Source organism: Berghia stephanieae, chromosome 12 (assembly GCF_034508935.2).
Source record: "Berghia stephanieae isolate SIO BIC M18660-M18661 chromosome 12, UCSD_Bste_1.3, whole genome shotgun sequence".
In the NCBI taxonomy this organism is placed as follows: Eukaryota; Metazoa; Mollusca; class Gastropoda; order Nudibranchia; family Aeolidiidae; genus Berghia; species Berghia stephanieae.
Window position 1 is genome coordinate 21433815 of NC_088371.1, and position 14845 is coordinate 21448659.

The window sequence follows — 14845 nt, forward strand, 5'->3', positions numbered from 1 at the left end:
ACACCTGAGTATGGTGAGAGAATATGAGTAAAGAGCCTTTTCCAATGACTCAACTATGCGCCGAGCGAGGCTTGAACCCAGGACCTTTCCGATCCGAAAGCGAGTGTCATACCACAAGACCGCATAGCTGCACAATTTACATTGGAAATATATTTGATTGATTTCTTATTTATTTATTTCTGTATGTTTGTTTATGGGGGGTGAAGTGGCCGAGTGGTTAAGGCATTGCTCTGTGATTCGGATGACCCGGGTTCGAACCCCACTTCAGGCCCTTTCGTTTTTTTCCTTGAGCAAGATTATTAACCCCCAATTTGCTCACTTGGACAACATGGGTGATTCGTGTTGACATCAGACATCTTGTTGGAATGCCGAGGCGACGATATCTTATGATATCGTGGCGCAAAAGGCATAATTTTTTTTTTAATGTTTGTTTATATATTTATGCTAGGCGTCAGAAATTATGCAAGGGTTTTGAAATTACAAGTAAGCTCTTCTTTCCAGCCTGATAGCAGTTGATCTTCTTCTTCTTCTTCTTCAAGTACCTTGAAGTCTGTGCCAGGCATCGTGATAATGGTACGCCATTCATCTCTCTGGTCAGATAACCTCAGAAAACTAATATTACTCTTCTCTTTCTTTGTCACCCAGGTGTTCAAGCTATTCAAATATGTTTTACTTGGTCTGCCTTTACTCGTTTAACCTTCTATCTTTCCTGTGAGAGCAAGATGTTCAATACATTTATGTCGATTTAGATGCCCTAAAAATTGCATTAGTCTTTTTCTTATTGTACGAATTTGTAACCTTTTAGTTTCAGCTTGCTCTAATACTTCTTCATTAGTTTTCTTTTCTGTCCATGAGATTCTTAACATCCTTCATTCTAAGAAAGCAGTTGATATATATTAATATTACAGATCAACTATTTCTGTTTCGGATACCAAATTTATTGTATTTTATCACTACTAACATTTTATTGACTTTGATGTGGTATTATTGTATGTCATTCGCCTTCGGATCGGAAGGTACTGGGTTTGAATCCCACTCACTCTGAGCGGCTTATAGTTGAGTCCTTGGAAAAGGCTCTTTACTCACATTTTCTCACAAATGTAGTAGTAATAATAATAATAATAATAATAATAATAATTAATTAATAATAATAATAATAATAATAATAATAATAATAATAATAATAATAATAATAATAATAATAATAATAATAATAATAATAATAATAATAATAATGATTAAAATAATGTTAATAATAATAATAACAATTTTAATAATAATATAATTTAATAATAATAATAATAATAATTAATAATAATATAATAATAATAATAATAATAATTATAATAATAATAATAATAATAATAATAATAATAATAATAATAATAATAATAATAATAATATAATAATAATAATATAATAATAATAATAATAATAATAATAATAATAATAAATAATAATAATAATAATAATAATAAAATAATAATAATAATAAAATAATAATAATAATAATAATAATAAAATATAATAACTAATAATATATAAAGATAATAATAACAATAATAATAATAAAATAATAATAACTAATAATAATAATAAAATAATAATAAAATAATAATAATAATAAGATAATATTAATAATAATAATAATAATAAGATAATATTAATGATAATAATATTATAATAATATATAATAATATATAATAATAATAATAGATACTATTAATAATAATAATAATAATAATAATAATAATAATAAATAATAATAATAATAATAATAATAATAATAATAATAATAAATAAATAATAATAATAATAATAATATAATAATAATAATAATATATAATAATAATAATAATAATAATAATAATAATAATATATATAATAATAATAATAATAATAATAATAATAATAATAATAATAATAATAATAATAATAATAATAATAATAATAATAATAATAATAATAATAATATAATAATAATAATAATAATAATAAAATAATAATAATAATAATAATAATAATAATAATAATAATAATAATAATAATAATAATATATAATAATAATAATAATAATAATAATATAATATAATAATAATAATAATATATAAAAATAATAATAAAATAATAATAATAATAAGTAATAATAATATAATTAATAAATAATACAGATAATATTAATAATAATTAAATAATATATAATATAGATAATATTAATAATAATAATTAATAATACAGATAATATAATAATAATAATAATACAGATAATATATAATATATAATACAGATAATATTAATAATAATTAAATAATATTAATATATAATATATATAATAATATAATAAAATTAATAATAAATAATAATAATAATAATAATAATAATAATAATAATTAATATAATAATTATAATAATATAATAATAATAATAATATAATAATATAATAATATACAGATAATATTAATAATAATAATACAGATAATATTAATAATAATAATAATACAGATAATATTAATACGGTAATAATAATACAGATAATATTAATAATCATAATACAGATAATATTAAAAATAATAATACAGATAATATTAATAATAATAATGATAATAATAATAGTAATAGTAATGATATTAGCAATAAATGACCATAAATAATCTATGTATTCCCTCAACCAGATTTGATAGCAATTCCCAACTTTGGCGCTTTTGCCATGGAAAACTGGGGGCTCATCACCTACCGCGATGAAAGGGTTCTGTTCGACAAAGACAAATCACCGGCATCGATCAAGAGGAATGTGGCTCTGGGTGTGGCTCATGAATTGGCTCATCAGGTGAGAAAAATGTGGCTATGTATGTGGCTCATGAATTGGCTCATCAGGTGAGAAAAATGTGGCTATGTATGTGGCTCATGAATTGGCTCATCAGGTGAGAAAAATGTGGCTATGTATGTGGCTCATGAATTGGCTCATCAGGTGAGAAAAATGTGGCTATGTATGTGGCTCATGAATTGGCTCATCAGGTGAGAAAATTGTGGTTGTGGTGGTGGTTGTAATTGTGATGGTGGTGGTGGTGGTCGTAGTAATAGTGATGGTGATGGTGGTGGGCGTTAACTTAGTGGTGGTGGTGGTCGTAGTAATAGTGATGGTGTTGGTGGTGGCTGTTGTAATAACGATGGTGATGGTGATGACAGTTGTGGTGGTGGTGGTGGTCTTTGTAATAACGATGGTGATGGTGATGACAGTTGTGGTGGTGGTGGTGATCTTTGTAATAATGATGGTGATGGCGGTTGTGGTGGTGGTGGTCGTTGTAATAATGATGAAGATGGTGGTGGTGCTTATCATGGTGGTGGCTGTAATCGTGGTGGTGGTGATGATGGTGCATGTGGTGGTGGTGGTAGTTATCTACGATGATGACACTAGCGATCACGAGAATTACAATGAAGATGAAGAAGATGTATGACCATATATATGTGCGGCTATGTGGTCTAGTGGTATGACACTCGCTTTCAGATCGGAAGGTCCTGGGTTCGAGCCTCGCTTAGTGCATAGTTGAGTCCTTGGAAAAGACTCTTCACTCACATTCTCTCACCGTACTCAGGTGTAAAATGAGTACCTGGCCGTTAACAGCGTTGTCTTTGTCCGAAAAATTGTTAAAAAAGCGCCTAACAGGCGGCATGTCCCGTCCTACTTGTTAAATGTTGCTGTTGACCAGGGACCCCTTGTAAAGCGCTTTGAGCACATTTAGTGGATATTGCGCTATATAAAAAAGCTCAAAATCATGGCAGCACTCCAGCCCTAGCATTGGGTGGCTATGTGGTCTAGTAGTATGACTCTCTCTTTAGGATCGGAAGGTCCTGGTTTCAAGACTCGTTCTGATTGGTACATAGTTGAGCCCTTGGAAAAGGCTCTTTACTTACATTCTCCCACTGTACTCAGGTGTAGAATGAGTACCTGGTCGTCAACAGTGTTGTCTGTCAGAAAAAAATGGTAATATCGCCTAACAGGCGTCTTGTTTGGACCTACATGCTAAGTGTTGCTGTTGGTCAGGGAGTCTTTTCAAAGCGCTTTGAGCACGTTAAGTGGATATTGTTTTTATAAAGTCTCAATTTTTGTAAAATTTCATATTTATATGGCAATTTACATATATTCTCCAATTCAACTCAAGTTTAAATTAGTGGCTGATTTTTTTAAGAGCGTGTACAGAATGGACACTCATAAGACAACTTGTACTGTGCAGGATGGAAGTTGGTTCTACATTGACTGCTTTGGTAATAATTGAAGGGCATTGAGCATAACTTCATATTTAAATTTTCAATATATTTTTCACGATGCATCTGTTAATGATGATGATAATGATAATGATGATGTTTATGGTGATGATGATGATGATTGTTTGACTACCATCCGCAGTGGTTTGGCAACTTGGTCACCATGAAATGGTGGAATGATCTGTGGCTGAACGAAGGCTTTGCTTCATACGTGCAGACCATTGGGGGAGATACAGTGAATCCATCATTTAAAATTGTAAGTATATATGGAAAAACTGATAAATAGAGGTGCCTAAATGAGTCAATAATTTACTCCCTTTATCTTTATCTCCATTATATGTGGCAAGTTTTGTTATGTTTATCTATCTATTAACTATATCTATATATCTGTCTATCTATCCGTCTATCCATCCAATCCATCTATCTATGCATCCATCAATCTAGCTATCTTTCTATCTATGAATTATCTTTGTGTTAATTATCTATCTTTCTATCTATATATCTATCTATCTATTCTATCTATCTATCTATCTATCTATCTATCTATCTATCTAGCTAGCTAGCTAGCTAGCTAGCTAATCTATCTATCTAGCTATCTATCTATCCATCCATCCATCCATCCATCCATCCATCCATCCATCCTTCCATCCATCCATCCATCCATCCATCCAATCATCCCTCCATCCAGCCGTCCATCCATCCATCTATCCAACCATCCATCCATCTATCCATCTGTCTATCTATCTGAATTTGAACATTATAAAGAAAAGAAAAGGATAGATTTAACATGAATATATACAAAACCTTATCCACCGATGTTATTTTGTGACGCTATTTACAAAAGGTTTTTCTCACATTTGTACAAATGTGAAATAAGGGGTGCTTCACTGTCATTTGTTGGTTTCTTTCAGTTTTTAAATAAAAAGTGCTGGATGGGGTCTTTTGACCTCCCCTGGGGGGCAGGAGGTCACTTGTTGTGTCTTCTATTCTCCTATAGATAGTATGCAGTTGACGTCACTCAGGTCTTTGTTATTGCTTTTTGCCATCCGCGTTTATGAGTAATTCTCACAAAACTGTATTAACCAGACTATAAACGTTTAAGGTTACACAGAGTTTTGTGTTGTTGGTCCGTTATACTTCCAGATGGCATTGTTGTGAGCTTCTTTGCCAAGGGTATACTATCTATATTGTTTACAAAGTTTTTTGCTGTCCTTTCTTGGAATGGGATTTCTTGGTTTTGTTCTGGCCCTTGCCGGAGTCCTTTTCTGAGAGGAAAACAGCCAAATGTGTAGGATGTATTAGTTTTTGGGCAGCTTGTTGGAAATCACAAATAGATTAATTCTGAAATGTTAGAATGCTGTGGAAATAAGAACCATTTCATAAAAATCACTCTAAAAAGGGGGAAAAAATCAAATTTTAACAGACTCTCATCAACACACGCCATGCAAGATAACAAAATATGAGAAATAGAAAGTAGAAATCTTAGGCCTTTAAAAAAAAAAAGGCTAAATGCGTGTTTTACGTGCTGGTGTGTAAGAGCTCGATGGTTTTGGGAGAATATTTTTGTTTTCCTTGTAAATCATCTCTCATTTATGTACTGATAGCTGTAATTTTAGTTTTGAACTTATCTTGTTAAAACTATTTTTAGAAAAGTGAGAAATTAATATTTATTCTGCTCCATCATAAAGAACCGAGATTATCTTTAAGTTTCATACTTGTGGCTATAAATTCGATTTCCGACACCGAGTTCATTCCGACATAATACTGTTTTGAGATGAGGGGTCAGAAATGTGCACTCAATAAAGACATTTGTCGAACATCTCATTGTGATGGCTATGTGCTTAGTGGTATGGCACTTGCTTTCGGATTGGAAGGTCCTGTGCACATAGTTGAGTCCTTAGAAAAGGCTCTTTACTCTTATTCTCTCACTGTACTCAGGTGTAAAATGAGTACCTGGCCATTAACAGCGTTGTCCCTGTCCGAAAAATTGTATATCGCCTTACAAGCGTCAAGCCTTGTCCTAAATGTTAAATGTTGCTGTTAGACAGGGACCCCTTGTAAAGCGCTTTGAGCATGTTAAGTGGATGTTGCGCTACATAAAAGCTCACTTTTTTTTTTTTTTTTTTTGAGATGAGGGGTCACAAATGTGCACTCAATAAAGACATTTGTGGAACATCTCATTGTGATGGCTATGTGGTTAGTGGTATGACACTCGCCTTAGGTCTTGGGTTGGAGTCTCGAGCGGTGTATAGTTGAGTCCTTGGGAAAGGCTCTTTACTCACATTTTCTAACTTTACTTCAGTGTAAAATCAGTACCAGTCAGTTAAAAGCGTTGTCTCTGTAAATCGCCTAACAGGCGTCATGTCTTGTCCTGTATGTTAGGTGTTGCTATTGATTAGGGACCCCTCTTCATCTTCTTCTTGTTCTTATTCTTATTATCATTATCATCATCATTATCATCATCATCATCATCATCATCATCATCATCATCATCTTCATCATCATTCATTATCATTATTATTATTATTATTATTATTATTATTATTATTATTATTATTATTATTATTATTATTATTATTATTATTATTATTATTATTATTATTATTATATTATTATTATTATTATTATTATTATTATTATTATTATTTATTATATCATTATATTATTATCATTATTATTATTATTATTATTATTATATTATTATTATTATTATTATTATTATTATTATTTATTATTATTATTATTATTATTATTATTATTATTATTATTATTATTATTATTATTATCATCATCATCATCATCATTGCTTGTTTTTAAAGCTATAAACGGTTACTAAAAGCATATTATCCCTTTATTATTATAATTATTAGAATAATTTGTTCAGAGAGATGTTATGACTATTGGCCAATGGCCTAAAATAAACATTTCATTTGATTTGATTTGTAAATCACTTTGAGTACATTTAGCGGGTATCGCTTAAGGGTTTTTATTTTATTTATCTCTGTTTTAAATGATCGTGTAGTATTTGTTAGTTGCTGATTATGATTTGATAGCTATAAATCAACATGGATAAGTAAAATTTTTTAAAAGTAAGTAGTCCTTCAGAGCTATTAGGCCCATGGAGTTTATCCCAGTTTCTATAACGTGAAACAGATAATAGCAATTTTTTGCTATCCTTTAGATAGAACGCTTGTCTATCACAAAGTACACTTCGCCAGATCTAACAGACCCATCATCACCTAAAGTGACACGAGAGAGTGATATGTGCATCCTTCCCCGATGAGTTGAGAGGGTTATGTTATTTAGTTAATCAAGCTACTATTACTATATGTATGTTGCTCTTCTATTGACAGTTTGAGAACTTGATATTCGAAGGCAGGAGGACTATGGGGGTAGACAGTCTGAAATCCTCCCATCCCATAGAAACTAAAGTAATGGATCCTGCACAGATCATATCGGCTTTCAACTCCATCACATACTTAAAGGTCTGTTACGTAATATATTTTCATGTCCATGATTAAGATAACTCTCTTGTTTTTGCATTTCTTCTTTTTTTTTTTTTTTTTTTTCATCATTCAGGGGTAGCGTGGCTCAACAGTACGGTCTTTGCTTCGTACCCGAAAGATACAGTGTTCGATCACCCACCCCTGCGCTGTGTGGCCTTGAGCAAGTCACCTCGCCCTAGCTCAATTTGTGGCACTGCACTGCGGCTGATGCCTGAGTTATTTCAGTCTTCCCTTAGAATAGACCCTAGAGACAATTTTTGCTATAGGAGGAATAAAGGGAATTTTAATTATTTTATTTATTTATTTTATTTATACAGAGGAACAAAAATCAATAGGCACAAATGAAATATATGTTTTCAAAATTTAGATGAATTTTTCTTTCTTCTGATTTGATTTGTAAATACAAGTTTTCTTAAACAATAATTGCAATACTAAAAAAGCAACATTTTATATTCATCTCTTTTTCATCACTCCCCGCTTATTGTATATGTACTTGTGCAGCTATGTGGTCTTGTGGTCTATGACACTCGCCTTCGAATTGGAAGGTCCTAGGTTTGAACCCTGCTCTGAGTGGCGCATAGTTGAGTCCTTGAAACAGTCTCTTTACCCACATTCTCTCACTGTACTCAGGTGTTAAATGAGTACCTGGCTGTTAACAACGTTGTCTCTGTTGGAAACAATTGCAGTATCGGAAAACAGGCATCATATCTTGTCCTATATGTTAAATGTTTCTGTTAGTAAATAAAAAGCATGTATATAGCCCAATATCCACTCAACGTGCTCACAGTGCTTTGCAAGGGGTCTAAAGCACTGTGAGCACGTTTAGTGGATATTGAGCTCTATATATGGGTTTTTTTTACTCATGCCAGCTTTATCATTTATCATGCCATTTCCTCATGGTATTATCTAAGAGGTGAATTTAAGTATGTATGACACTCGCTTTCAGATCGGAAGGTCCTGGGTTCAAGCCTTGCGCTCAGCGCATAGTTGAGTCCTTGGAAAAGGCTCTTTACTCTCATTCTCTCACCGCACTCAGGTGTAAAATGAGTACCTGGCCGTTAACAGCGGTGTCTTTGTCCGAAAAATTGTAATATCGCCTAACAGGCGGCATGTCCCGTCCTACATGTTAAATGTTGCTGTTGACCAGGTACCCCTTAATAAGCGCTTTGAGCACATTTAGTGGATATTGCGCAATATAAAGCTCAATTTTTAATTATTTTTTTTTTGTTGGAAACGATCAGATTCAGAGCTATGGATTTTGAATTCTTCTCCCTATAGATAGTATGCGCTTAGCTAAGAAGCTCATAACATTGCCAGCCGGAAGTATAATGGACCAACACACAATACTGTGTGTATCCATTAACGTTTATAGTCAGGTTAATACAGTTCAGTGAGCATTACTCATAAACAAGGATGGCAAAAAAACAATAACAAAGACCTGAGTGGCGTCATCTTTGAACTATCTATACAAAACCCTGGGTTGGATCTTTTGGCCTGCCATTTTGGTCAAGAGGTCATTTGCTGTGCTTTCTTCTATCCCCATGTATCTGTTTTCTGAGTTGCTCTGTCTTTGTCTTGGATTGGGATGCCTTGGTATTGGCCTGCATTGTGTTGATTTGTCACATTTTGCTATTAAATTTTATAAATTTGAGCTTTTATGTAGCCCAATATCCACTAAACATGCTCAAAGCGCTTTGTAAGGGGTCCTTTGGTCAACAGCAACATTTAACATGTAGGACGGGACATGACGCCTGTTTGGCGATATTACAATTTTTTCGGACAGAGACAACACTGTTAACAGCCAGGTACTCATTTTACACCTGAGTACAGTGGGAGAATGTGAGTAAAGAGCCTTTTCCAAGTACTCAACTATGCGCCGAGCGTGAGGCTTGAACCCAGGACCTTCCCATCCGAAAGTGAGTGTCATACCACTAGACCACATAGCCGCACAAATCATAATCAATTTTTAGCATCAAATACTTACTAACTTATTTAAACCCTTTACTCCAGCCAGAGCATAGGCCATCGACGAATCCCTTCCATCTTGTCCAGTTTTGTGCCATCTTCTCAGACTCTCTCCATCTTAACTCACTCGACCCTAACACCGACTATATCCGTAGTTTACCCGGGTTACTTTTAACCCAATGCCTATTTCTGGCATTTTTCTGGGACAAATTATAGGCGTAGTATCAAAGCTAAATGTTTTTTTAATTTTTACATGTTAATGGCAGTTGAATAAAACTATCTAGGCACATGCTCATACACTTATTTCTAAATTTGAAAAGTAGGAAAAATCTCTAGGATTGAGTGAGTTAAGCCTTCAGATTTTAGATCCTCCATCAATGCCCTCCTCCAGCTGTTTCTAGGCCGCCCCCTCTACCTCGTTCCCTACGAGCTATTAATATAGCGCAATATCCACTAAATGTGTTCAAAGCGCTTTACAAGGAGTCCCTGGTCAACAGCAACATTTAACATTTTGGACGGGACATGACACCTTTTAGGCGATATTACATATTTTTTTTCGGACAGGTACTCATTTTACACCTGAGTACGGTAGGAGAATGTGAGTAAAGAGCCTTTTCCAAGGGCTCAACTATGCGCCGAGCAAGGCTCGAACCCAGGACCGATCCAAAAGCGAGTGTCATACCACAAGACCACATAGCCGCACTGCCTGGTAACATTTGTTGCAGTTCTTCTGAAGGTGTGGCCCAGTCATTTCCATCTCCTCTTCTTTTAATTTCTACCTCTATTTCACTTTTTGACAATAAAATCAATTTTTATCATGAAAATAATCATAGAAACTGTTTTGTGACGCCTATTCACAGTATATCTTTGGAGGCATTTGGACTTTTGTTATTGATGTGTTATTTGTGTTATTTGAGATTGGTGATATGAGGAATGGTGAAAGAGAAGGATGGTGATGGAAATATTAAAGAAGGTTGTTTGATGATGATGCTACTGCTGATGATGATGTTGCTGTTGTTGATGACGATGACTATAATGCTATTTATGTGCATATATATAGACACATACATGTATATATATATATATATATATATATATATATATATATATATTATATATATATATATAAAATACATATATGTGTCAATATATCATGTAAGATATGTTCTTCATAATGTTGTAATAACACGTGTAACCAAATGACAAATTGCCACTATTTTGAGGACCATAAAGATATATTACTAATATTATTTTTATTATTATAATTATCATCATCAGCATCATCATCGGGCGGGTGGTTGGATGGGAGCATCACCCTTGAATCATATACCTATGATGTTCGCATGGGTGTACGATCCGATAGTGATGTCGTTTCTTCTTCTCTTTACTAGCCTATCCTGCTTCTTTGGTTTGTGATTGTATTTTTGACAGGGGATATTTTTTTTCCTGTAAATCTTCTGCCTGTTTGTTCTTGGTTATTTATAATTTAGCTTATGATATCTTTAGGTTATGATTTTGATTTACATTTGTACTATTTTTGTTAGATTGCTTGTTTTTTTGTTTCAGCGGTCTCTCATATAACCTCAATTGTGTTGGAAGAGACCTAAAGCAACAAACAAACAAACAAACAAAATCATCATCATCGTCAACATCATCATCATCATCATCATTATTATTATTATAATTATTATCATCATTACTATTATTATCATCGTCATTATTATTATCATCATCATCATCATCATCATCATCAGCATCATCATCATCATCATCAGTATTATTATTATTATTATTATTATTATTATTATTATTATTATTATTATTATTATTATTATTATTATTATTATTATTATCATTAATATAACTTAGTATTATATTGATTTATCATTAATCCCCAGGGGGCCTGCCTCATTGCAATGTTGAGGGGTGCCATTGGAAGTAATGAATTCCACCAAGGTCTCAAATACTACCTGGTAAAACACTCCTACCAAAATGCCGAGACAAAAGACCTGTGGGAGGCTTTTGAAAAGGTGAGAGTGAGAGCAGCACAGTGGCAAGGCTAAATGGTTTACAATCCAGACCTGTCAACTGTTACGAAAAATTCGTAGAATTAAGAAATTTTGGCTCCGCTTTCAGGAATGCATGAGCATTTCTTTTGTATACATGTGTAGAAACAATGTGCAAGCGTGTATGTTCGTGTATGTCTGTGTCTGTAATGTAAACGTGTTGATGTTCATACCATGAACCAAACTGAGCATTGTTTACCTCACATGAATTGCCTTTAATTTGGACAATAAAGATTCTTATTATTATTGTTATTATTATTATTATTATTATTATTATTATTATTATTATTATTATTATTATTTTATTATTATTATTATTATTATATTATTATTTATTATTATTATTATTATTATTATTATTATTAATTATTATTTATTATTATTATTATTATTATTATTAATTATTATTATTATTATTATTAAAACTTAATGAAAATGAAAGTTGATGCAAAGACAGTGATTTTGAACTGTTATTTATTTCTTGTGACTGTGACTGACTGGGGTTCCCGACCTCCCACAGCGGGCAGGGAAGTTTTTGCTGTGTCTTCTATCTTCTTGGTGTTGCTATTGGTTCTTGGTTGTATATTTTTACATTGCATATATATTATATATATATATATATATATATATATATATATATATATATATATAATATATATATATATTATATATATATATATGTATACATTGTCACCATAGATTCTCAACTTTTGTGTTTTATACATTTTTGTGCATTCCACGTCTGTAAACGAATTTCCATTTTTTTTTTTTTGGATGAATAAAGTATATATATTATTATATTATTATCCCCCACCTGTATCTGTTTTCCAATAGCTTTCTGTCTTTGTCTTGGAATGAGATTAATTAGTTTTTTTTTACCCTGGCCGTAGTCCTTGGCTGACTGAGAGGGAAACAGTCGAATGTATAGTTATAGTTTTTGGAGATGATATTTTTTCCATGTAAATCATCTCTCTCTTATGTACTGTTATTTTTTTTTATTATTCTTAACATATGAATTGTAAACATTTGAATGTATTCCTCTTATTGGGGACTTGTGTTGATGTCTGGTTAAGACTTTTAGGTGATCTCAAACTAAATACCTTGATACATTGTGTGCTCTTGGAATCTACATCTGTTCCCTATTTGAACAATTTCCCCTTGTCTTACTTTTTCCTCAAGTCCTTTAAATTGTACATCCTAGAATGTTTTTACTATCCAATTTTCTTCCTTTTTCCCAGTGCTGATATTAATAATTTCTATAGCGCCTTTCGTATACGGGTATGGTTTACACAGGTAACAATAATATTGTAAGTCCAATCATTCAATAGCAAAACATTAATAGCTAAACATCATCAATTCAAAAGTCACATGCAATACATTTAAAATTCAATTAAGTAAATATTTTCTGAAAAGATATGTTTTCAGGTTTTTAGAAAAATGTCTATTGAGCTCGAAAATCTCACAGATTTAGAGAGATCATTCCAAACCGTGGGTCGGAATTTCATTAGAGACATATCGCCAAAGTATTTAAGTTTAGTTTTAGGAGATGCTAACAATTTTAAATCGTGGGATCTAAGATTTCTCAGGGGTACGTATGGTTGGAGTAAGTGTTGAATGTAAAGGGGGACAGAAGACTCAAATACACCAAAGCAGATATGGGGTATTTTGTATTCAATTCTAACCTGGACGGGCAGCCAGTGGATGCTTCGAAGCAAATTCTTTGTATCATCGTAATGAGATTTTCCCAGGACTAACCTAGCCGCACAATTTTGAGAGAGAGAGAGAGAGAGAGAGAGAGAGAGAGAGAGAGAGAGAGAGAGAGAGAGAGAGAGAAATTTGAATGGATTGAAGTTATTGTTATGCGTCTAGAGCTTTATTGTATAGAGGAGTGGGTGCAATATAAATAAATTTCATTATTATTATTATTATTATTATTATTATTATTATTATTATTATTATTATTATTATTATTATTATTATTAGGGAGACCAGCGAGCAATAGATTGCAGTAGTCGAGATGTGTCAAGACCAAATGTTTTGCAAGCGCTGTAAAACCCTTAAAAACAAACAAACATTCATTCATTCATTTAGTTACCTATTTTTGTATTTAATTGTTTGTTTGTTTGTGCATTTGTCTATTTATTTATTTTTATTTTCTTTTGTTTGACAGTTTAGTGACTTGGGAACTCTTAAGGTGTCAAAAATCATGGACACCTGGACAAAACAGATGGGCTACCCCGTTGTTACACTGACGAGGGACAACGATATCATCAAAGTGACACAAGAAAGGTTTCTCATGAACAATGACTCTTCGTCGTAAGTATTTTTCTTTTTTCTTTATGGGGGAGGAGAGATGGGTGTGACTACTTTCAGTTGGGTGTTCTAACTCTATTTGCATTGTTTAAATGGTACTTAAGCGTGAAGAATTTGGAAAAGTTTTAATAAATTGTGCTGGGTGGGGTTCTTGGCCTCCCAGAGCGGGCAGGGAGGCACTTACTATATCTTCTGTGCCTCTATATCTGTTTTCCAACATGCTTTCTGTCTTTGTCTTGGAATGAGATTATTTGGTTTTGTCGTGGCCCTGGCCGAATACCCTAGCTGGGAGGGAAACAGTCAAATGTATAGTTAATAGTTTTGGGATATGATATATTTTTTTTGTAAATCATCTCTCCATTTTACATTGTATTATTATTGTTTTACATATATATGATTTGTAAACATTTGAGTGTGTTTCTCTTAGTGGGGACCTGTGCTTATGTCAGGATGAGACTTTTAGGTGATCTCAAACTAAGCACACTGATAGTGTGCTCTTGGAATCTACATCTGTTTCCTATTTGAACCAATTCCGTTTTGTCTTACTTTCTCTTGGGTCGGACTTTAATTGTAATTCTAGAACTTTTTACGGTCCCATTTTCTTCCTTTTTACTGATTGAATTGAATACTCAACTCTACTTCTTTTTACTCTATTTATCTGGTGGTAAGTGCGGCTATGTGGTCTGAAGGTCCTGGGTTTGAGTCCCGCTCTGAGCTGCAGATAATTGAGTC

The 14845-nt window shown here is 32.3% G+C and overlaps 1 protein-coding gene across 4 annotated transcripts in view; it reads left to right on the forward strand.

Annotated features, from left to right (window-relative positions):
* Positions 1-14845, forward strand: part of LOC144958242 (endoplasmic reticulum aminopeptidase 1-like) — a 96268-nt gene that overhangs the window by 65605 nt on the left and 15818 nt on the right. For all 4 annotated transcript variants that reach the window (XM_078890081.1, XM_078890079.1, XM_078890080.1 and 1 more), the window contains 5 exons: positions 2673-2827; positions 4406-4519; positions 7617-7748; positions 11633-11764; positions 13971-14116. In XM_078890081.1, coding sequence (XP_078746207.1) covers positions 2673-2827; positions 4406-4519; positions 7617-7748; positions 11633-11764; positions 13971-14116 — 679 coding nt within the window. The remainder of the gene's footprint in view (positions 1-2672; positions 2828-4405; positions 4520-7616; positions 7749-11632; positions 11765-13970; positions 14117-14845) is intronic.